Source organism: Pseudophryne corroboree, chromosome 4, assembly GCF_028390025.1.
Source record: "Pseudophryne corroboree isolate aPseCor3 chromosome 4, aPseCor3.hap2, whole genome shotgun sequence".
Lineage (NCBI taxonomy): Eukaryota > Metazoa > Chordata > Amphibia > Anura > Myobatrachidae > Pseudophryne > Pseudophryne corroboree.
Window position 1 is genome coordinate 738,093,174 of NC_086447.1, and position 25,974 is coordinate 738,119,147.

The window sequence follows — 25,974 nt, forward strand, 5'->3', positions numbered from 1 at the left end:
ATAAAGCCGCCAATTCTGACACGCGCCTGGCCCCGGCCAGGGCCAACAGCATGACCACTTTCCATGTGAGATATTTTAACTCCACAGATTTAAGTGGTTCAAACCAATGTGACTTTTGGAATCCAAAAAAAAAAACTACATTGAGATCCCAAGTGCCACTGGAGGCACAAAAGGAGGCTGTATATGCAGTACCCCTTTTACAAACGTCTGAACTTCAGGGACTGAAGCTAGTTCTTTTTGGAAGAAAATTGACAGGGCCGAAATTTGAACCTTAATGGACCCCAATTTCAGGCCCATAGACACTCCTGTTTGCAGGAAATGTAGGAATCGACCCAGTCGAATTTCCACCGTCGGGCCTTACTGGCCTCGCACCACGCAACATATTTTCGCCAATTGCGGTGATAATGTTTTTGCGGTTACATCCTTCCTGGCTTTGATCAGGATAGGGATGACTTCATCCGGAATGCCCTTTTTCCTTCAGGATCCGGCGTTCAACCGCCATGCTGTCAAACGCAGCCGCGGTAAGTCTTGGAACAGACAGGGTCCTTGCTGGAGCAGGTCCCTTCTTAGAGGTAGAGGCCACGGATCCTCCGTGAGCATCTCTTGAAGTTCCGGTTACCAAGTCCTTCTTGGCCAATCCGGAGCCACGAATATAGTGCTTACTCCTCACCATCTTATCAATCTCAGTACCTTGGGTATGAGAGGCAGAGGAGGAAACACATACCCTGACTGGTACACCCACGGTGTTACCAGAGCGTCTACAGCTATTGCCTGAGGGTCCCTGGACCTGGCGCAATACCTGTCGAGTTTTTCCCAACGGTTTATAATCCTGTGGAAGACTTCTGGGTGAAGTCCCCACTCTCCCCGGGTGGAGGTCGTGCTGAGGAAGTCTGCTTCCCAGTTGTCCGCTCCCGGAATGAATACTGCTGACAGTGCTATCCCATGATTTTCCGCCCAGCGAAGAATCCTTGCAGCTTCTGTCATTGCCCTTCTGCTTCTTGTGCCACCCTGTCTGTTTACGTGGGTGACTGCCGTGATGTTGTCCGACTGGATCAACACCGGCTGTCCTTGAAGCAAAGGTCTTGCTAAGCTTAGAGCATTGTAAATGTCCCTTAGCTTCAGGATATTTATGTGAAGTGATGTCTCCAGGCTTGACCATAAGTCCTGGATATTCCTTCCCTGTGTGACTGCTCCCCAGCCTCGCAGGCTGGCATCCGTGGTTACCAGGACCCAGTCCTGAATGCCGAATCTGCGGCCCTCTAGAAGATGAGCACTCTGCAACCACCACAGGAGGGACACCCTTGTCCTTGGTGACAGGGTTATCCGCTGATGCATCTGAAGATGCGACCCGGACCATTTGTCCAGCAGGTCCCACTGGAAAGTTCTTGCGTGGAATCTGCCGAATGGGATTGCTTCGTAGGAAGCCCCCATTTTACCCAGAACCCTTGTGCATTGATGCACTGAGACTTGGCTCGGTTTGAGGAGGTTCCTGACTAGCTCGGATAACTCCCTGGCTTTCTCCTCCGGGAGAAACACCTTTTTCTGGACTGTGTCCAGGATCATCCCTAGGAACAGAAGACACGTCGACGGAACCAGCTGCGATTTTGGAATATTGAGAATCCAATCGTGCTGCCGCAACACTATCTGAGATAGTGCTACACCGACCTCCAACTGTTCCCTGGATCTTACCCTTATCAGGGAATCGTCCAAGTAAGGGATAACTAAAATTCCCTTCCTTCGAAGGAACATCATCATTTCGGCCATTACCTTGGTAAAGACCCGGGGTGCCGTGGACCATCCCTACGGCAGCGTCTGAACTGATAGTGACAGTTCTGTACCATAAACCTGAGGTACCCTTGGGGAGAAGGGTAAATTTTGACATGAAGGTAAGCATCCTTGATGTCCCGAGACATCATGTAGTCCCCTTCTTCCAGGTTCGCAATCACTGCTCTGAGTGACTCAATCTTGAATTTGAACCTCTGTATGTAAGTGTTCAAAGATTTTAGATTTTAGAATCGGTCTCACCGAGCCGTCTGGCTTCGGTACCACAATAGTGTGGAATAATACCCCGTTCCCTGTTGCAGGAGGGGTACCTTGATTATCACCTGCTGGGAATACAGCTTGTGAATGGCTTCCAAAACTGCCTCCCTGTCAGAGGGAGACGTCGGTAAAGTCGACTTTTGGAAACGGCGAGGGGGAGACGTCTCGAATTCCAATATGTACCCCTGAGATATTACCTGAAGGATCCAGGGGTCTACTTGCGAGTGAGCCCACTGCGCACTGAAATTCATTGAGAACGGGCCCCCACCGTGCCTGAGCTTGTAAAGCCCTAGCGTCATACTGAGGGCTTGGCAGAGGCTGGAAAGGGTTTCTGTTCCTGGGAACTGGCTGATCTCTGCAGCCTTTTTCCTCTCCCTCTGTCACGAGCAGAAAAGAGGAACCTTTTGTCCGCTTGCCAACAAAGGACTGCGCCTGATAATACGGCGTCTTATTTTGAGAGGCGACCTGGGGTACAAACGTGGATTTCCCAGCTGTTGCCGTGGCCACCAGGTCTAAAAGACCGACCCCAAATGTCCCCTTTCAAAGGCAATACTTCCAAATGACGTTTGGAATCCGCATCACCTGACCATTTTACTGGTAGAATTGGACAACGCACTTATACTTGATGCCAGTCGGCAATTATTCCGCTGTGCATCATGTATATATTGAAATGCATCTTTTAAATGCTCTATAGGCAATAATATACTATCCTTATCTAGGATATCAATATTTCCAGTCAGGGAATCCGACCATGCCAACCCAGCACTGCACCTCCAGGCTGAGGCGATAGCTGGTCGCAGTATAACACCAGTATGTGTGTAAATACCTTTTTTTGGATACCCTCCTGCTTTCTATCAGCAGGATCCTTAAGGGCGGCCATCTCATGAGAGGGTAGAGCCCTTGTTCTTACAAGCGTGTGAGCGCCTTATCCCCCCTAGGGGGTGTTTCCCAATGCATCCTAACCTCTGGCGGGAAAGGGTATGCAGCCAATACTTTTTAAGAAATTATTAATTGTTATCGGGGGGAAACCCACGCATCATCACACATTTTATTTCTCAGATTCAGGAAAACTACAGGTAGTTTTTCCCTCACCGAACATAATACCCCTTTTTTGGTGGTACTCGTATTATCAGAAATGTATAAAACATTTTCCATTGTCTCAATCATGTAACGTGTGGCCCTACTGGAAATCACGGTTGTCTCTTCACCGTCGACACAGGAGTCAGTATCCGTGTCGGCGTCTGTATCTGCCATCTGCCTGACGGCCTATGAGACGTCTGGACAGGCACAAGCTGAGTAGCCGGCTGTCTCATGTCAACCACTGTTTTTTTATATAGAGCTGACACTGTCACGTAATTTTCAACAGTACATCCACTCAGGTGTCGACCCCCTAGGGGGTGACATCACTGTTACAGACACTCTGCTCCGCCTCCACATCATTTTCCTCCTCATACATGTCGACACACACGTACCGACACCCAGCACACACACAGGGAATGCTCTGATAGAGGACAGGACCCACTTAGCCCTTTGGGGAGACAGAGGGAGAGTTTGCCAGCACACACCAGAGCGCTATATATGTATAGGGACAACCTTACAATAAGTGTCTATCCCTTATAGCTGCTTATATCTGTTATTTTGCCAAATAAGTGCCCCCCTCTCTTTTTTACCCTGTTTCTGTAGTTGCAGGATGCAGGGGAGATTCTGGGAGCCTTCCTACCAGCGGAGCTGTGTGGGAAAAATGGCGCTGTGTGCTGAGGAGATAGGCCCCGCCCCCTTCACGGCGGGCTCTTCTCCCGCTTTTTACTGGAAAACTGGCAGGGGTTAAATACATCCATATAGCCCAGGAGCTATATGTGATGTATTTTTCGCCAACTAAGGTAAATTCATTGCTTCCCAGGACGCCCCCCCCAGCGTCCTGCACCCTCAGTGACCGGAGTGTGAAGTGTGCTGAGAGCAATGGCGCACAGCTGCAGTGCTGTGCGCTACCTTATGAAGACAGGAAAGTCTTCTGCCGCCGATTTATGGACCTCTTCTTGCTTCAGCATCTGTAAGGGGGCCGGCGGCGCGGCTCCGGGACCCATCCATGGCTGGGCCTGTGATCGTCCCTCTGGAGCTAATGTCCAGTAGCCTAAGAAACCCAATCCACTCTGCACGCAGGTGAGTTCGTTTCTCTCCCCTAAGTCCCTCGATGCAGTGAGCCTGTTGCCAGCAGGTCTCACCGAAAATAAAAAACCTATTTAAACTTTTACTCTAAGCAGCTCAGGAGAGCCACCTAGATTGCACCCTTCTCGTTCGGGCACAAAATCTAACTGAGGCTTGGAGGAGGGTCATGGGGGGAGGAGCCAGTGCACACCAGCTAGTCCTAAAGCTTTTACTTTGTGCCCAGTCTCCTGCGGAGCCGCTATTCCCCATGGTCCTTTCGGAGTCCCCAGCATCCACTAGGACGTTAGAGAAAACTTTGTTAAGAGCACAATCTTACAAAGTCCTACCGATCAGCTTTATTCATATATATAGTCATTTTTCTAGCACAGCGCATACCAGGATAGTTAAAGCTGATTGGTTGGTACTTTATATTTCTCTCCACTTTATCTCTCTCCAACATTTCATAAAGGTTACCCTAAGCAGTGGCAAACGCAGGATTTTCATACGGGGTTTCCGTACATGTGTATGTGTGTATATACACACACACCGAAGAAGAAGGCAGCGCCTACCCTCCACACACAAATATATCTATAATGTATATAAATAATGTAACAAGCACCAAAATTATATGAATCAAAATAAATAAAACAAAGTTCATTTTATCATATAAAACAAATAACAGTCCTGATAAGTCATATATGGAAATTCAGCAATTGTAGGTATATTCACCATTAACAGTACATAAGTATTTCCATAGTGGTAAAAACTTTTTTTTGTTTTTTTTTTTAAAGTTCTGTTACACTCGTTTTTTTTTTATCACACACTATATCAGGAACATTGGGGTCCCAAAAGCTCACCAACTATATAGTCCAGTCCTTCTATATGTTTCCCAGAAAGGAAGATCAAGGTAGAATTGTATGCTGGTTGCTGTCTGTGTACTGGTTGTAAATCCAGCAGGGACAGCCTGCTGATAAGAGAGGACCAGGTAGCTCCCTCTTTTACATACTGCACCAGGTAGAGCCCCATTTCCTTTTATACATTGCACCAGGTAGGGCCCTGTTTCTTTTTATACATTGCACCAGGTAGACCTGCTGCACCAGGTAGAGCCCTGTTTCTTTTTATACATTGCACCAGGTAGACCTACACACACTCTCTCTCTCTCTCTCTCTCTCGCTCTCACTCTCTCTATCTCTGCAGCTATACACAAACAAACATATATACACACAGGCACAAACACACACACACTCACTGTGCAGCCAGGCACAAAAGCCCTCTTCAGCCTGCTTCAAAACTTAATTGCCCGGCCTTCCATTTTCTCCTGAAAGGGGCTGCTTGCTCCTCCAGTGCGCCGGCTCCTCTCTCCTCTAGAAGCGCGTCGTTACGTCAGGCGTCGCACATAAACTTTATTGTGCTGCTGCTGTGAGAAGTAGCAGATGGCCAGCAGGACCCGGGCACTCCCTCACTTTACGGCAGGGGCGAGCGGGCAAGAAGATTTGCAGGCAGGCCGCCTGGTGGGCGGGCGGCCGGCCGGCCAGGCAGAGGACCAGCTTGTCACAGGTGCTTGATTGATAGTGGCGGCAGCAGGGTCACAGTCGTGCGGGTGCTGCTGGTGGTATTGCGCCCACAGTGCATTTGCGCTGTGGGCAAGGCACCGCTAGCACACTGCTAGTTACGGCACTGCAATTTAGTATATGGGATTAAAGCAGAAAAAAGCACTGCATATAGCAGTGCCATGGGGACTATGATTAGGGGTATGGACACATTAGCAAAAGCTGAAGCCAGCATCCATTGTGCTGCTGTTCCGGAGTTTCTTTCTATCAATGGTAACACAAGTCAGGTTCTCACTAAAGTGTATTAAGGGTCTGATTCCCAGTGGTTTACGTACTAATCTGATGTTCAGTCATCTGCGCATACGCAGGACCCGTTTTGCCACCACGCTCACAATGCCAGAGAAGCCGCAGCCTGACTGACAGGCTGCAGCTGTTTGTGGGTGGGGTAGCAGTGCCCGGCTACAGGCCTACTAGCACCCTAAGCAAGAAAATGTCAAAGCACCCCCCCACGTGCTCCTGCAAAACTGGGCGTGGCCTCACAACTTCATATTATCAAAATATAAATATATTTTCACACCCCCTCTATGCACACAATTAGCAGCCTTACACATAACAGCCACAGTAGTGTTCCTTACACATAATGTCTCCAGTATAGTGCAAGATACACATCATGACCCCAGTAGTGCAGTGCCAGATAGACATATGCCCCCCAGCAGTGCCAGATAGACATGATATGCCCACCAGCAGTGCCAGCTACACATTATATGCCAACCATAAGTGCCAGGTACACATGGTATGCCCCGCAGCAATGCCAGATAGACATGATATGCCCCCCAGCAGTGCCAGATACACATGGTATGACCCCCCAGCAGTGCCAGCTACACGATATGCCCCCCAGCAGCGATAGCTACACATGATATGCCCCCCAGCAGTGCCAGCTACACGTGATATGCCTCCCAGCAGTGCCAGCTACACATGATATGCCCCCCAGCAGTGCCAGCTACACATGATATGCCCCCCAGTAGTGCCAGATACACATGGTATGCCCCTCAGCAGTGCCAGATACACATGATATGCCCCGCAGCAGTGCCAGCTACACATAATAGGCCCCGCAGCAGTTCCAGCTACACATGATATGCCCACCAGCAGTGCCAGCTACACATGATATGCCCGCCAGCAGTGCCAGATAACATGATATGCCCCGCAGCAGTGCCAGATACACTATATGCCCCGCAGCAGTGCCAGATACACATGATATGCCCCCCAGCAGTGCCAGGTACACATGATATGCCCCCCAGCAGTGCCAGGTACACATGATATGCCCCCCAGCAGTGCCAGCTACACATGATATGCCCCCCAGCAGTGCCAGCTACACATGATATGCCCCCCAGCAGTGCCAGATACACATGATATTCCCCCCAGCAGTGTCAGATACATATATGTCCCCACCCTGTGGGGTGGGATCAGTACAAAATCCCGCCGGACGTTATCCCGGCGGTCGAAATTCCAACACTGGAATCCTGACCGGCACAATCCCGACAAGGGGCGAGCGCAACGCAGCCCCTTGCGGGCTCGCTGCGCTCGCCACGTTGCGGGCACACTAATTTATTCTCCCTCTATGGATGTCGTGGACACCCACAGAGGGAGAATATGTTGGGATTGTGCAGTTCGGGATTCCGGTGTTGGTATTCCGACCGCCGGGATTCTGTCCGGCGGGATCTTGACCGCATCCCTGTGGGGTAGGGGTGGTGCTGGCCAACATTCCTGAAAATGGTGGCGTGTTGCCCCATTTTTGGGGAGTGCCAAGGCCAGAGTCTGCATCTGCCAATGCAGATTTCCTGGCCCCGTTTAAGAAGCTGCACCTAGTCTGACTAACTTGATTGTTACGCAGAAGGCGAATGGTCCCGCAGAGTGACACAATGCTGCATCATCGGACACAGCAGAGGAGCACCAGTGCCAGCAACAGAAATATTGGGGCCCCATACAGTGATATATATTTCTCTCTATATAGATATTAATATATATGCACAATGGAATTTGCTGCGCTAGATAAGAAAGTGTTAATAGATAAATAAAATATTTATACAAATATATAGATATGTATATCTCTTCTTCCTCCCCCACACACACCACAGTCTGTGTTTCCCTCTCTCCTTCCTCCCATATACCCCACAGTCTGTCTCTCCCCAATGATTCCATGCTGCATCCCCACCTCAACTACCCCATCCCAAAGCCATGTATCCCCTCACCAATCCACTTTTACCCAGGGGAGAGACTCACCTGTGCTGCACTCCCCAGTATCCAGGCCTGAACACACACCGTAGGTACCATGCAGCCCTCACACCTCACCAGAAGAGGCCAGCGCAGGGCACTGGAATCCTAGCCAGTGGAGCTGCTGCCATGTCCCGTAACTGCCTGCAACAGAGCGGACGCACACTCGCGTCGCACAGTTATTGTGTGTGAGAGACTCCTGTCACTCAGAGGCTGCGCCCATACAGCCTACAGCTCGCTGCCCTATTTGGACAAGACGGCTCACATCCCTGCCGAGCACTAAGTGGCATATCCTTGGGGCCCCTGTGTTCCTTGGGTCCCAGTGCAGGTGTCCCCTTTGACCCCTCCTGTCGCCAGCCCTGAGGATCAGACATGCAAGCAGGAGGAGTCTATTACACCAGATACCTCCTGCTGCATTAGCATATGTTAGCATCACTGCTGCGTGCAAGGACCCAGCAGCGATGCTAACAGTGTACAAATCGGAATTAGGCCCTAATCATTACACTTTACCTAGATTAAAGAACAATGGGGCACATTGCAGATGCCTTACAGACACCCATCCTGGTTTAAAACAGTTTATTTTGTGATGTGCTGTTTTCGGGAGAACGCATTTATAAAATGTATGTTCTTCCGCCTTTGCCCCTTACCAGGTCTTAGCCATTAAAATCATAGTAACAAGATAATCAGCCAAACGGAATGAATAATAAGCCTTAAAATAAAGTTCTGGCTCAAGGCTCTGACAATTCTCAGATGCTACTACACTGGCTGAGCAGGTGGAATTAAAGACCCAGGGGGATTAATGTTAACGCAGCACCTGCTAGTCACAATGTAAAAAGGACTCAGAGGGGGAGATTTATCAACGCTTAGAGAGAGATTAAAAGTACCAACCAATCTGCTTCTGCCGGTATACAGGCTGTTTTTAAAGAATTACAGGAGGTGACTTTTTGGTACTGTATGGGAGATGTATTAAGTTTTGGAGAGTGATAGGGTGTGTATCAGTGACGCGCAGTGAGTTCTATGACTGGGGAGGCTAATTAAACTCCCCCCCCCCCCCCCCCCACCCCTTCCCCAACACACACACACAAAAAAAATGTGTGCAGTGTCCCCATTTAACACCACCAGGCCCAACCAGCAAGGAGGAAAATGCCATAGCAGGAGGGACACTCAGTGTGGGGTCCCCCTGCCATCACATTAACCAACCCTAAACTAGTCAGCCCAGGGCTGGAATTCCTCAAAAAGTGGAGACCCCCCCCAAAAAAAAAAAAAATCCCTGGTGGCGGTGGATGCGGGGTTCATTGTATGTTAATATTGTTCTTTACAGGTGGCCTACAGGTCCCAGCAACCCTGCCCCAGCATGCTGGCACTTGGAGAACCACAAGTGCCAGCATGCCCGGACATAAAGGGCCCACTGGCACGTCTTCTTCTTGTATATTCATCTGGGGGTGGTGGCTTTAAGCTCTTTCCCCCAGGGCTTCCGGAGACTTCTTTCTTCAGGAGCTCTTCCATACTCCCTCCCCGCCGACGAACTGCCCAACCGCTGCCTCGCACTGGCTTATATAAGCCAGCCGAGGGGGCGGGGCGATGACGCAGCAAGACATGATTGGCTCGCAGCGGCCATCTTTAATTTTTGAACTGGTAATGGTTGCAAAGTGTTCCACTGTGCCTTAATGGCTGACAGGGACTGGATCTATGATCCAGGCCTGCAGCCAAAATGCCCGCTAAGTCCTGTCTCCACCGCCGATGCCCGCTGCTTAAGTCCCGCCGCCGCAGCTTAAGTCCCACCACTAAAGTCCAGCCTCCGCCTCCGCCTGCTACAGCTCTCCAGATGCCCGCTACCGCCCCTGATGCCGGGTCTAGCGTTGCAAAGTGTGCCTGCTCATCAAACGTGATGAGCAGGCAGACACTGGCTGACACTAGCTCTCTCTCCCTGTACAGCACTGGCAGTGAGAGCCGAATGCAGGTCACTGTCAGTGCTGAGTCTGCTGCTAGCCAGTGCCCAATCACATTGTCAGCAGTGACAGGGGCGTGCTTTCATATGGGCTGAAAGCACGTCCCTGCTGTTCTGAGGCTCTAGAATAGGTGCTGCTGACAGTGATTTTTTTAATGGGCTTTTACAGCCCTCTGCTTGGCCCCGTCCCCTGCTTCCGGCCATTTACAATTGGCAGCGGGCGGTACCGTTCTCGGTGCCTCCGAAATCAATTTGAAACAGGTTTTCCACTGAAAATGATTACCATAATATAAAGAAGATACTTATAACACAGAATGTGTGTCATAAGTATCTTCTTAATATTATTTTAATCATTAATGACAGAGGAGGCAGTGCACATCCCTGGTGTGTATACACTAGAACAATCTCAGTCCGGTATGTCGTTTCCGGCCAAATCGCAGTGACCTATAGATCGGATTGTTCAGTGCATAACCATGAATACGTGCTCCCGAGGGTCGCATACAATATCTTCTGGTCGTCTGTGCTGCACGGCCAACAGGAAGATAATGTGTACAATGTTATGGTGTCTAATTCAGCATGGTATCCTACAATGCACCGTCATCCCCAGCATTGTGCAAGTGTGTACGTACTGCACGATGCAGGGTCCCATCGCCCGTCAGATCAGCCAGCTACACTTCGTAGGGTATGTGTACCTGGCCATAAAGTGTGAAGAGATAAAGTACCAGCCAACCAGCTCCTACTGTATCTGCCATTTTACAGGCTGTGCATGAAAAATGTGAGTTAGGAGCTGATTAATTGGTAGTTTCTCTCTCTCCACTTGATTACTCTACAAGGCATGGTACATCTGCACCTAAATCTCTCTCTACTTTATCTCTCTCCAATCTTTGATAAATCTCCCTTTATAGCACTTCAAGACCAATTCCGCAAACCAGAAAAGAGCACTGTAAACTGCTTTCAAATAGATGGCGCAGTCTAGTACCAGGCATCATGTAATAATGGGAATCCTGATGTAGGGTTCCCACCCCAACTGCTACACAACAAAGTTGTCCAGAACTGAGAAATCCTTTAAAAAAATCATAATGCATTCTCAACTTTACAATATATATTTTCTTTTTCATCACTGTACATTTCTGCTTTTTGGCTCAAGTTCAGAACATGGGACCCCTGGGGTATCAGTTTCACTATCCACCTGGACATCTAATGGGAACAGTAACCTGGGTGAGTGAAGCGAGCCACCAAGCCCAGAGAGTGGGGAATGAAGCGAGCCTGCAAGCTACACTTTTTAATGTTCTGAACAAGTTTAATGATGTTCTTAAGCATTGTAGCTATGCTAATCCAGGGATTCCCATGTTCTAAACCTGAACCCTGCTTTCCTGTTTTATTTATTTCAGTGGTTTACCTTATTATGCGTTTGAATACAACAAATATCAGAAAACACGCACATTTTACAATCCTCACCCTTAATTAATAAGAGATGACCTGTAAAAGCCATGGATATTGTGTTTATATATATATATATATATATATATATATATATATATATATATATATATATATATTTATTTATTTCACCCCAGCATAATATCCGGATTTCTCAAATATAAGTATTCACTGAGCAGGAAGGTTGTAAAACTAATAAACAATTTCTGATGAGATCTACCTACAGTAATATGAACACCAAAATTTACTAGTGACAACCTACTTGAATATACAGTACCACAAATAGTTGCATCTAACCTTTGGCACCTGACGAGGACTTGGCTATCCACACATTTCCTTTTCCGCTCTCCTTCCTTTCATTAAATGATTCCAGGAACTCTTCTCGTTCATCTGTGCGGGTGTTGTTAGTTATGTCTTGGAAGCCATTCCTTGCACGAGGTGCAGGAGACTTTTGATTGGTTGGATAAATCACAAAGGATTCTGGGAACCATGTGCAAGACTCAGACAGCTCAGGACTTGTTTTGATTAATCTAGAAAACAAGTTGTGCGGATGCTATAGGCATAGTCTAAAATGTAATTACTGCATAACGTCATATGAGCTCTCCCGTCACAGTACAATTAGTACATTTCTAACATCATTTAGTTGGTGATCCAATAGCATATTTTTATATAAAATTACTCTGAATATGTGGACAATTTAAAAGTATAAAAATGTTATGAATAACAAATATATACAAGAAAAGGAGAGACAATACTTTAATATACTGTGTAAAATAAAACTGTTACAACAATGAGCATGGTAACCTCATTAAATGCCTCAAAAATAATTCTATATTGTTTTTCTTTTCTCTTAAATAGGTCAGAAATTGTGTTGTATATTCTGATCTCCATATAAAAAAAAAATTGACATCTTTTATAGAGTATAACTGTCTTCTTCACAAATACAGTATGAAAGCTTTAATATAATGTTACTCTGGAATAGAAATTACTACTATTAACATATTATAATTTCGATAAAGCAGGATACAGAAGCAGTTACATTTGTTTGCACAAGGACAACATTTATTGACCCAAATGGACATCACTTACTTCACTAGGGAAGCCTTCCGACAAAGCTTGTCTGCACCGCGGTAGTAATTTACCAGCTGCGCAAGTCCTGGTTCATGACCTATGGGTACAAAAACAGCAGAATTAAACAAATGCTGGGCAGCACGAACGGTGTAATGGTTAGCATTACTGTCTCACAGCGCTGAGGTAATGGGTTCGATTCCCACCATGGTCCTAACTGTGCGGAGTTTATATATTCTCTCCATGCTTGCGTGGGTTTCCTCTGGGTACTCCGGTTTCCTCCCACAATCCAAAATTATACTGGTAGATTAATTGGCTCCCAACAAAACTAACCTTCGCGTGAAAGTGTGTGCGTGCACATGTGGTAGGGAATATAGATTGTAAGCACCAATAGGACAGAGACTGATGTCAATGGCCAAAATATTTTCTGTATAGCGCTGCGGAATATGTGTGCGCTATACTGGTAACTGGTAATAAATAAATAATATTACTGTAACATTCCTGAGGTATGAAGTGCAGCTCAGCTGGCTCTTGTTGTTTGTCGATCTCTCAGTTAGGAATGGGGCAAATGTAGCGATGTCCAATATTTTGGTCAGGTTTGGTAGAATTCATAGCAAATGTATTGGTCAGAGGTGGTGACAGGTGAAGGTATTGATAAATCTGTAGTCGAAATTTGTGAATGTCGATGCAGGAACAATTACAGCCGACATTCAACGTTGCACTGGCCCTTGTGTGTTTTACCTTTAGGAATAAAAGTGTGCTTGCTGAGCTTTCAAAGAAAATAAATTAAGATTGTTGCAAAATTCACACCAGGACAGGTGTCAGTCAAAGCAAAATCGAACTTAAGGTTTTAAACTTAAGATAAACAAAATTTAAAATCAGGCAAAATAAGCATGGATTGTGCCACCGATATCCTTCAAATGTTAGTGTTGTGGGATTCTCATACGGGAAAACAGATGGTAGGAAGCTTCAGCACTCAATTACCTGGCCTAAAACACAATAAATCTACTTTTAGTTGGAGCAATTGATCAAAAGTTTGGATACCAATAAATCAATCAACCCAACCCTCAGTGTGCTGTTCAGTGATGCTAAGCAGCAGAGTGCCAGGGATGTTATGTGATGCAAAGTCAACCAGAGTATACAATGGACACATACAGAGCTGGTCCTAACCGATATATTGCCCTAGGCAAGATTTTGGCTGGTGCCCCCTAGCCCCGCTGCTAGTTCCGCCTCTGACCCTGCACCCCTTTCCCAGCACCATAACCCCTATCCCATAGCAGTCCTCATTTTGGTGCTCCTACCCCTTTATTTTAAATAGGAACAGTGCACACATTCGGTGCACAGACCAAAAAGGGGCGTGTTCTTGCTGGGAAAGGGCATGTTCACACAATAGTGCCCCCAATTTAAATTAGGCCACACAGAAGTGCAATTTTATTCACATAATATCATGCAATAGTGTCTCTTATTCACGTTACATCACACAGTAGTACCACTTTACCTTATATATGTTACTCCTCACTTTAGTGCCCCTTGTTGACATTACATCACACTGAATTGCTACTTATTCACATCAGACCACACCATATTGCTGTTTATTCACATTAGACCACACAGTAGTGCCCTTTCTATACATTACGCAACCTTATATACATAATGCCACACATTAGTAATGCATTTATATACATAATACCACACAGTAATGCCCCTTACTCATATGACACACATTAATGCCCTTCTAAACATAATGCGACTTTCACATTATACCAACCTTTATTAATGCCCTTATACCAGTGGTTTCCAAACTTTTTTGAATCACGGCGCCCTAGAATATCAGAATTTTTTTCAATGCAACCCTAGGCCAAAAATTTCTTAATGTTATATTTCTTTCTAAATTTCTCAATAAGTAGATCGCGTTTATATGTCATCCTTAGGGTCAGTTGTGTGGTGAGGGACAAGATTTGCTTCTGTTTGGCCACATATTTTATGACTGGCAGCCACCAGCACTGGTTTTGCCTATTATATTGACCATGAATAATTTGAATTGGTCCTGGACCACCAACCCAGGGCACCCCTGCAAGTGTCCCGAGGCACCCCAGGGAGCCACGGCACACAGTTTGGGAACCTCTGCCTTATACACATAATGTCCCTTACACATATGCCGCACATTATTAATGCCCTTATATACATAATAACACTCATGTCTCTTACACATATGCCACACATTATTAATGCCCTTATACACATGACACACATAGTGCCACTTAAACATATGCTGAACACTATTGAACAACCAACCCGCCCGCACACAGCACTCACACGGCAGCTAACACTGTGACCTCTGCCTTTGCTTGGATACAGATGTTTCCTCATACATCCTTCCTCTAAATGCCATGCAGCAGGAGATGCCCGGCGTTAGTCAGCTGGCAGCTCTTCTAACGTTGGGCACCTTTTTTGCTGAAAATGCATCCTATTTGCATTGCTAAGTGGCTAGGATGCAAAAGCAGCTTCTGCTGATTACAATTATATGTGGTATGCCTATATTCTATATGCGACTGTGGCTGGATCTGCATACAAAATGTTCGTTACAGTGATTTCCAGGAATACACTAATGTACAGATGGAGCCATGCTAGTCGTGATTCTGTCTGTGCCTAACGCCGAGAGCGTCTCCGTCTGGGCGGGCACACGCCCCATTCACTACAATGGGAGAGCGTCTCCGTCCGGGGCGCACGCGCGTCCATGACGGAGATGATGGTGGAGACGCGCCCCATTCTAGTGAAAGGAAGAGCGTCGTTGTGCACTCCCGGTGGGGCTATGCGGAAGGATCGCCTAGTCATGCCGGGAGTGCACGCCTGCAATGGAGCCGCCTCAGATGTGCACAGCTTCATCGATAGCATTTCATATGCAGATACAGCCGCGGTCACACACAGAATATAGGCATGCTGCATATCATTTTAATCAGCAGAAGCTGCTTGTGCCCCTAGGCATTCCAAATGCCCTTGGCATTTGCCTAGTTTGCCTACGCCCGGCTCTGGACACATACTGCGACAGACTATTTAACATCTCTGACAAAATCTTGAATGAGAAAATAGGAAACCTCTTCAATTGAAAGGGAACAAAAAGGTAGGAGGACCAACAGCAGGGTGAGGAAAGGATGATTTAGTAGCCCATGACAGAAGTATACATGCAAACCATGAGCTGTTAGAAAACTGAGGAGTTATAATGTACTGTCTTATGTTATCTATGTGAAGTTTCATCATTTTCTAAAATTTTGAAAATGTTCAAATTTCAACTTTATGAATACATATGGGAGCAAATCTATTAAAGAATGCTATTAAAGAATGCTTCAAAGACATTTGTGGTAGATCTTCAGCCAATCACAAGTGACTGGCCTGGGAAACATAGCGAATAGCTGACGCCAGCCCTGAGCAGAGCAGTAAATCACGAGAGCATGGGAAGAAGAAATTAGAACAAGAAAAACGCTATGTTTTATTTAGCAGAACTTTTTCATTTATTCAACGCAACGCAGTTACTACATTTAACTGAATGGCCAGTGAAATAAATTGGAAAAGCTGCTGCCTTATTTAAAAAAGGAGATTTATGGTAGACTTACCATGGTTAAATCTCTTTGTGCGAGCTACATTGGTACCACAGGGAAACATTGGGGGTGTAGAGATGGCTCTTGATCCACGCACCAAGAGGCTAAAGCTTTAGATCAGTGGTGGCCAACGCGTGGCTCTTGAGCCACATTCAGCTTTCTTTATTCAAATGTGGCTCCCAACACTCAAAGTCACGTGACCACAAGAGATCTGTAAACCACTGCACTCCAGCCAGACATGCAGCAGCATTACGTAGACTGAGAACTGAGTGAGCCAAATACACATGAGGGAGCTGGCTGGAGTGACACGGGCGGGTGCTGGCTGGAGTGACACAGGCTGGTGCTGGCTGGAGTGACACATGGGGGAATTGAAGTGTATTATGTGAATCTGGCTTTTCAATATATTTTATGCGGATCTGGCTTTTTCAATTATTTGATGTAGAAGTGGCTTTTTCATTCTATTTTATGTTAAGTCTGGCTTTTTCAATGTATTTTATACCAGGGGCGTGGCCTAGCAGGCACAAGGTCACACCCCATTTTTGCAAGTGCGCCTTCGGCTCGAAGTCGGTTCTTTGATGTACCTAACAAGATTTCTTGGCTCTTTGTCTCTGACTGGTTGGCCACCCCTGCTTTAGACTGTACCAGGATGCATTGGGGCCTCCTCTATAACCTTGCCTCCAGGCACTGTAAGCTCAGTTTCGTTAACAAGTCCAATGCAGGAGCAGGTAAAAGAGAAGGCAGATGTTAATCACATAGAACCACAATCTCACAATAGGAGAAAGGACCAGCGGCTAATATACAAACCCATAGAAGCTAGGTGCGTCAGGGTGGGCGCCCTGTGGAACCAATGTACCTTACAGAAAGAGATTTAACCATGGTAAGTAAACCATAAATCTACTTTTCTGCAGCGTGGTACATTGGTTTCCACAGGGAAACATCGGGGATGTCCTAAAGCAGTTCCTCATGGGAGGGGAGGCGCCGTATCGGTTATGAGAACCCGCGTCCAAAGGAAGCATACTGGGAGGCGGAAGTATTGAAGGCATAGAACCTAATGAACGTGCTCACCGAGGACCACATAGCCGCCTTGCACAAGTGTTCACCGGACGCGCCTCGGCAGGCCGCCCAAGAGGGTCCAACAGACCGAGTAGAATGGGTTTTGATAGCAACAGGATCTGGGAGTCCAGCCTGCGCATAGGCTTGTGCAATCACCATTCTAATCCATCTGGTCAAGATTTGCTTATTCACAGGCCAGCCACGTTTGAAAACCAAAAAGTCCAAAAAGGGAATCTGACCTCCTGACAGAGGCAGTCCTCTCCACATATATACGGAAAGCCCGTACCACATCCAAAGACCGCTCTTTGGAGGACAAACCAGAAGAGATGAAGGCCAGAACCACAATCTATTGGTTAAGGTGAAAAGATGACACCATCTTAGGTAAATAACCAGGGTGAGTTATAAAAACTGCCTAGTCATGATGAAATATCAGGAAGGGTGGATGACAGGACAAAATGCCTAGGTCTGACATCCTCCTAGCAGAGGCAATAGCCAGTAGGAACAAGACCTTGACCGTGAGCCATTTAAGGTCCACTGACTCAAGAGGTTCAAATGGAGACTCTTGCAGGGCATTCAGAACAACAGACACATCCATGGAGCCACAGGAGGGACATAGACACAATTTTTCTCTGAAACCACACTGACAAGGCAGATATATGAACCTTCAGGGAGGCCAGACGAAGGCCTAAGTCTAAGCCTTGTTGCAGAAAAGCCAAAAGTCTGGAAGTTCTGAATTTGTATGAATCGTAATTCATAGCAGCACACCAGGTGAAGTAAGAATTCCAGACCCTGTAATAAATCCGTGCAGATGCCGGTTTACGGGCCTTTAGCATAGTTTGGATAATCGCCTCAGAGAATCCTTTGGCCCTCAGGAGTGATGCATCAAGAGCCACACTGTCAAAGCCAGTCCGGCCAGGTCCGGATAGACACAAGGGCCCAAAACGAGGAGGTCTGGGAGTTGAGGAAGTAGAAGAGGACGCTCTATCGATAGACCCTGCAGGTCTGAGAACCAATGCCGTCTGGGCCACGCTGGGGCAACTAGAAGTAGTATTCCTCCTTCTTGTTTGAACTTTCATAGTACCCTGGGCAAGAGTGAAACTGGAGGGAACACGTAAGGCAGACGAAAGTTCCATGGAATTGCCAGTGTGTCCACGAACGCTGCTTGAGGATCCCTGGTTCTTGATCCGAAGACCGGAACTTTGTGATTGTGTCGAGACACCATCAGGTCTACATCTGGTAGGCTCCATTTGTCCACTAGGAGTTGAAAGACGTCCTGATGAAGACTCCACTCTCCGACATGCACGTCCTAACGATTGAGGAAATCCGCTTCCCAGTTGAGGACTCCCAGAATGAACACTGCTGATATTGCTGGCAGATGGTATTCTGCCCAACGAAAGATTTTTGACACTTCCATCATTACCATGCGGCTTCGAGTGCCTCCTTGATGGTTTATGTATGCCACTGTGGTGGAGTTGTCTGACTGTACTTGAACAGGCCTGTTCTTTAACAGAGGCAGGGCAAGAGATAAAGCACTGAACACTGCCCGTAATTCCAGAATGTTTATCGGGAGGAGTGATTCTTCCTTGGTCCACCGACTCTGGAAAGAGTGTTGCTCTAACACCGCGCCCCAGCCCCTCAGACTGGCATCCGTAGTCAGTAGGACCCGGTTGGGGATCCAGAAGAGATGGCCCCTGCTTAACTGCTGGTCCTATAGCCACCAGGTCAGCGATAGACAAACCTCCGGAGTCAAGGAGATCATGTGAGACCTGATCCGATGAGGTAGGCTGTACCACTTGGAAAGGATTAACCTCTGCAGAGGGCGGGAATGAAATTGATTGTACTCTACCATGTCGAAAGCCGACACCATCAGGCCTAGTACTTGCATCGCCAAGTGTATCAACACTCTTGGGCGAGAGAGGAAGTATCTTATCCTGTCCTGAAGCTTCAGGACCTTCTCTGGAGACAGAAAAAGCTGTTGACTGTGTGTGTCCAGTAGTGCCCCGAGGTGCACCATGCTCTGAGCAGGGACCAGCTAGGACTTCTTCCAGTTGATGAGCCATCCATGGGCTTGTAGGAAGTTTACCGTCAGTAGCAGATCACTGAGGAGGATATCGTGGGAGTTTGCTAGGATCAGCAAGTCGTCCGGATATGGCAGGATCCTTACTCCCTGGCGACGGAGATGAGCCGTCATCATGGCCATAACCTTGGTGAAGATCCGAGGGGCCGTGGCCAATCCAAATGGCAGAGCCTGGAACTGATAGTGAAGGTTGCCAATAGCAAACCTCAGATATTGCTGATGCGATATTGCAATAGGTATATGCAGGTAAGCATCTTGGATATACCATATAATCTCCAGGTTCCATGGCCAGTACTATTGAGCGCAGTGTTTCCATACGGAACTTGGATACTCTCACAAACTTGTTCAGTGATTTGAGGTTGAGTATAGGCCGGAAAGACCCATTGGGTTTCGGTACTAGAAACAGGGTTGAGTAGTATCCTCTGCCTCTCTGGGATAGCGGTACCGGCACCACCAATTCTGTATCCAGGAGGGAACTCACAACCATTTGTAGAGCTTGCGTCTTTAACAGACCCGAAGGGATAACCATTTTGCAGAACTGGCTAGGTAGACGCCTTTTGAAAGAGACTGCGTACCCGTGAGAGACAACTTCTCACACCCATGCTTCTGAAGTGGTCTTTAACCAGACCTGGGTGAATCGCAGAAGTCGGCCTCCCACCCTGGGATCCCCCAGGAGAAGGCCTGTCCCGTCATGCAGCAGGCTTGTCGTGTTTAGAAGCAGGCTGACGGGCAGCCCAGGATTGTTTAGCCTTGGGCTTTGTGGTTTTGGAAGCACAAGATTGTCTCGATCTGACCTTTTGCTTTCCCTTGAGGCTGAAAGGAGCGAAAAGTGGTATCTTTTGCCTTCTGTGCAGAAGGAGTAGTGTTAGGGAGAAAGGCAGTATTAGCAGCTGCCAAGTCAGCCACAATTTTATTGAGGTCTTCCCCAAAAGGGAGTACCTCCAATGTCTTTTCGGAGTCCACGTCCACCTTCCATGACCTCAACAGAATACGGCGAGCCAGGATGGACGTCTCCTGAATGTAATATGCGGTGGTGGTAATGTGAGACGGGCACTGTCTGGCAATGTCAGGTATATCCTGAGGCAGCTCTTCCTCTAATGCCTGAACCCATGCTTCAATTCCTTTTGCAGCCCAAGAAGCTGCTATAGTTATGGGTCTATGTACAGCACCTGTAAGGAGGTAAATAGATTTCAGGCATCCCTCCACGTGCTTATCTGTTAGTTCCTTCAGTGAGGTGACAGTGGTGACAGGCAGAGTAGACGACACCACTAGATGGGTGACATGGGAATCCACCGGTGGTGAATTTTCTCACTTGTTACACAATTCTGTAAGGAGAGGATAGCGAGCTACCATCCTTTTAAACAGGGAGAATATCTTTCCTGCAGAAGACCAGGGTTCTTGTCATATGTCCACTAGATGGTCAGAATGCGGTAATAACGTTTTAGTTACCTTCTGATGTTTAAACTTATCAGGTTTCTTAGACACCGTAGTGGAATCCTCGTCCATCATCAGTGATTTGCAGGATCTGCTTAATAGCAACCACTAAGTCAGGGACATCAACCTGAGTAGTAGATTCCTCGTCAGAAGCAGCTGTGTCAGTGTCTGACGGGACAGTATACTCCCCATCCTCATCAGAAGAATCTTCTGAGAGATTAGTGGATTGAGAGAAGGAACTAGCCCGCTTAGATGACCCCGTGAAGCAAGAGTGACTTGGGGCAGTTTTATGTCTAACCAAGGATCGCTGCAACTGGGTAGACAAATTATCCTCCTAAGGCGGATTTACCATAGGGACAATATGTGGCTGTAATTGCACAGGAGGTCCCATAGTGGACGTAAGGCGTGTCACAAGCGTATTGAGCTCCTGCTTGCTTGCACCTCATGTCATCTGTCTGTCGACCCTTCCCACTAGATTGTTAGCTATTCAGAGCAGGCCCCTCTTTCCTCTTGTTATCTAAGCCCTCTTCTCAACACATTTCACTCGCAGCTCTCCCCTACTCAGTGAACATCTTTAACCGCTTTTTCTCCTGCTGGTAAAGGCTCATCTCCATCTATGGCCACCAGCCCCTTGTAGTACGATGATTACATCCTCACTACTTACATCTTAGCTGTATTATGTCTTGAGAATTGTGGTGCTCTTTGTTACCTGTACCTGATTTCTCTTTTTTATTTACTGTAATGCTAAGTTTTGTCTCCCTGTACTGTCCTTTGTACGGCACTGCGAAACACTTGTGGCGCCTTATAAATAAAATGTAATAATAATAATAGTTGAGAACGCCACCCAAGGTGGCTCCTGATTGGTTACAGGAGCCGAGGACTGACTGGGTGATGTATGGCACACAGTACACAGACCATCATACAAAACTTCCCCCTCAAGCAAATCCTTGGCGCATGCACTGCAGGATGCAGGAGCGTCCTCGGATTTCCTGCCCTTTGTGTTAGTCATTATTAGTGAATGCAACCACAGAACGTATTAGTACGATACAGCCAAAGTACAATATCTGCGAATAAATTCCTTAGTATGTGACTGCGTACACAGTACACAAACACCAGCGAATATATCCGGTATTATGTGACGGAGTACACAGTAGAGTACACTTTAATCAGTAAATACCGTGAAGCACTATATATGGACCCAGACGCACCTAGGTGGTCATTCCGAGTTGATCGCTAGCTGCATTTGTTCGCAGCGCAGCAATCAGGCTAAAAAACGGCAGTTCTGCGCATGCGTATGCGGCCCAATACGCACGCACGACGTACGGGCACAACGAATGATGCAGTTTTGCACAGGGTCTAGTGATGCATTTCAGTCGCACTGGTTGCCGCAGAGTGATTGACATGAAGTGGGCGTTTCTGAGTGGCAACTGACCGTTTTCAGGGAGTGTTCGGGAAAACGCAGGCGTGGCTGGGCGAACGCTGGTCGGGTGTGTGACATCAAATCCGGAACTGAATAGTCTGAAGTGATCACAAGCGCTGAGTAGGTTCTGAGCTACTCTGAAACGACACAAACATTTTTTGCAGGCGCTCTGCGATAAAAACGATGCAATTCTGCTAAGCTAAAATACACTCCCAGTGGGCGGCGGCATAGCGTTTGCACGGCTGCTAAAAACTGCTAGCGAGCAATCAACTCGGAATGACCCCCCTAGTCCCTTAGGGTACAGAATACAGTGATATAGCTAAGATACACTGAAAGTGAAATCCAGACAGCAGATACAGGCACACACAGTCACAGTGACAATGCAGATAATTATTTTAGTAATACAAAAAAACTGCACTGGACTAGTATATGTATATTATATATAACAATGCACGGTCTGAGACCGGATGTATATATCAGAATACTTGTACAATATATTCTGGCACAGGTACACTTGTTCTTAACTAACGCTGTCTTAATAATCGACATGTAGAATACTTAAGTGCTTGTAAAACCACAGCGCTGATGTACAGGCGGGTTTACAAAGGAGACCTTGCCCTGCAGTCCCGGAGATAAGGCGCATTTATTTTAGAAAATGGTGCCCAGCATCTCATTTAGGGAGTGAGGGAGAGTGTGAGGCAGCTCCAGGGCGGGAACACCAGCAGTAGATGGCGCCCTGGGCCGAGGGAGGGGCTGCAGGTCAAGCGCCGGCTCCCCTATGCTGGACTTCACCAACTGGTACTATGGAGTCTTATTAAAGTGGATATTAGTATATCTGACCTGTACTCCTATGCCCTGGTGGATATAGTGGGGTCCCTGCTTGGTTACAGTGTCCACGCCAGCATCGCAGTCCGTCTCCCTAGACTGCGATCAAAATGCGGTTTAATGACGGGTCCCGCCTGGGGGACCCTCTTACCTCCTCCCTTCTGTAGAAGCCACGCGAACCAGGAGAGCTGTCATGGGGACTGGGTTTTGTGAATCCGGAATTGTGGCTTGCGGTTTGGCATCGGTGACTTTAGGCAGGATTAGCCGAGCAGGCTAAATGAAAGCCTTTTCATAGATCTTTTAAGGAGGTTTCACGGGTTCCCTAGCTGTTTACTTGTTAGAGCGGTTGCGTCGGCAGGACCTGTACGTCTGTGGACGAACGTCTGGCGGAAACCCGGATAGGAAGACTGTAGACTGGGGTAACTGAGACTCGCTGAGAGGGATGGTGACTCGGAGAGGTCAGCATGCGAGGAGAAATAACCGGGTGTAGATCCAGCAATCCAGGTGAGAACTCAGGAAACAGGATGCTTTAGAAATAATGCTGTGGAGCACAGGGAACTAGCACACACAAGGCTGTGTGAGAGACGTTGCACTGGCAATTTGCTTACCCAGAAATCCCTAGATTTATACCTGCAGACTGTTTCCCATTGGTTTTGCAAACCTTGCAGGTGACTGAGTGTTTTAGATTAGCTGACCCTTCCAAGGCGGCGACGCCCATCCCGGACCTCTGCAGCTGGAAGCTGCACAAATGTTTGCTGCTGCCTTTGAGACCTCTCCTCCCAGACATGCCTGCAAGTCGTACCCCTCGCCAGCAGCCCGCACCCCCACCGGTGGGACCGCGCCAGAGCGTCCGGACAGGTAAGTACCGCTGGTCCCGGAACCCGATCCGCCGGACCGTGACATTACCCCCCCTTTTACGGATGGCCACTGGACAGCCACCAGGTTTGCTGGGATTTTCTTCATGGAACTTGTGAAGTAAAGCGGGAGCATGAACATCCAAAGAATCCTCACAGGAACGCTCCTCAGGACCGTAGCCCTTCCAATCCAGAAGATATTGTAGACGTCTATGTCTTACTCGGGAGTCAAGGATTTTCTTGATCTCGAATTCAATACCACGATCCGTGACAACCTTTAGAGAGCGAGGAAGGATCTTACAAAACTTGTTTAACACTAAAGGCTTCAAAAGAGAAACATGAAAGGCTGGGAAGACTTTCAGGTACGGGGGTAACTTACGCCTATAAGTTACGGAATTGATGATTTGTTCAACTGGGAAGAGCCCAATGTAGCGAGGAGCGAACTTCATAGACGGAACACGTAACCTTAAATTGCGCGTAGAGAGCCAGACCTGATCTCCAACTGCCAACTTAGGTACCACCCTTCTCTTCTTATCAGCCCAGAAATTATAGCGAGCGGAGGCTTTTTGTAGATTTTGGTGAACTTTTCGCCAAACTCCGGAAAGTCTCTTGAGAGATTCCTGAACCGCAGGAAGATCTTGAGCTGGTAAAGTCAGGAACTGAGGAACTCGAGGATGGAAGCCATATACGGTATAGAAAGGGGTATGACCTGTGGAAGAGTGGTAGGAGTTGTTGTGAGCAAACTCTGCCCATGGTAGTAGTTCTAGCCAGTCGTCTTGAGGAGAAGAGACATGAATTCTGAGGAACATCTCCAAGTCTTGATTGACTCTCTCTGTACTTCCATTGGTTTGAGGATGATATGCCGTTGAGAATTTTAACTGTACCCGTAGGGCGGCACAGAGAGCCCTCCAGAATCTAGCCACGGACTGGACTCCCCGGTCAGGAATAATTTAGGTCGGAAGACCGTGGGACTTGAAGATCTCTGCAATGAATAGCTGAGCTAACTCGGGTGCGGTGGGAAGACCCTTAAGAGGTACGAAACGAGCCCTCTTAGAGAAGCGGTCTATGATTACCCAAATAGTAGTAAATCCTTTACAAGAGGGTAAATCCGTGATGAAGTCCATAGAAAGGTGGGTCCATGGCATCTTAGGAATAGTAAGGGGTATTAGCTCTCCCGCTGGCCGAAGACGAGGGATCTTATGCTGTGCACACTTGGTGCAGGAGGCGATGTAAGAGGAAACATCAGAGTTCAGTGCAGGCCACCAATACGAGCGTTGGATAAGGTTGGTTGTCTTATGGACTCCAGCATGACCGGAAAACCGAGAGGTATGGGCCCAGGTCAGTAATTTCTTCCGAAGGTGAGGAGGTACGAACACTTTTCCCACTGGGGGCTGAAGATTAGTGGAGGCGAAGTTCCGAGACTCCAATACAGGCTGAGGAGGAGAGTCGTTGGAATCCTCAGAGGAGTAGGATCGGGAGAGAGCATCTGCCTTCTGGTTTTGAGAACCAGGTCGAAAGGTTAGGGAGAAATTAAATCTTGAGAAGAACATTGCCCATCAGGCTAGACGAGGATTCAAACACTGAATATTCCTGAGAAAGATTAAATTCTTGTGATCAGTGAAAATTGTGATAGGAAACTTAGCCCCCTCCAAGAGATACCGCCACTCTTCCAATGCTAACTCAACAGCCAGAAGTTCTTGCTCTCCTATCGTGTAGTTCCTTTCTGCTGGTAAGAACTTCTTGGAAAAGAACCCGCAAGGATGAAGTTTGTTGTCATTCAGACGTTGGGAGAGAACTGCTCCCACAGCATCGGCCGAAGCATCTACTTCTAAAACAAAGGCTTTATTGACATCGGGTTGCCTCAACACTGGAGCTGTAGCAAAAGCCTGTTTTAATCGTTGGAAAGCTTCGTCTGCAGATGTTGACCATTCTCTGGGATTAGCCTCCTTTCGAGTGAGAGCGGTGATAGGTGCCACTATAGAGGAGAATCTCCGGTAGAAATTTGCAAAACCCAAAAAGCGTTGGATTGCTTTAAGGGTGGTGGGTTTGGACCAATTGAAAACCGCTTGTACCTTGGCTGGATCCATCTCTAATCCTGAACCAGATATTATGTAGCCCAGGAAGGGCATGGAGGATTGTTCGAAAATAAATTTTTCCAAATTGCAGAACAAATGATGTTGGCGAAGCCTCCGCAGCACCTCTTGGACTTGAGAACGGTGATCTTTCAGGTTGGTTGAGAAAATTAGTATGTCA

General features: G+C 47.4%; 1 protein-coding gene across 1 annotated transcript in view; it reads right to left on the reverse strand.

Moving 5' to 3' along the window:
* The window catches only part of TTL (tubulin tyrosine ligase), a 63,625-nt gene that overhangs the window by 22,696 nt on the left and 14,955 nt on the right, over positions 1-25,974 (reverse strand). The window contains exons 2-3 of the mRNA XM_063918105.1: positions 12,484-12,562; positions 11,692-11,924 (exon numbers count right to left, since the gene is read on the reverse strand). Coding sequence (XP_063774175.1) covers positions 11,692-11,924; positions 12,484-12,562 — 312 coding nt within the window. The remainder of the gene's footprint in view (positions 1-11,691; positions 11,925-12,483; positions 12,563-25,974) is intronic.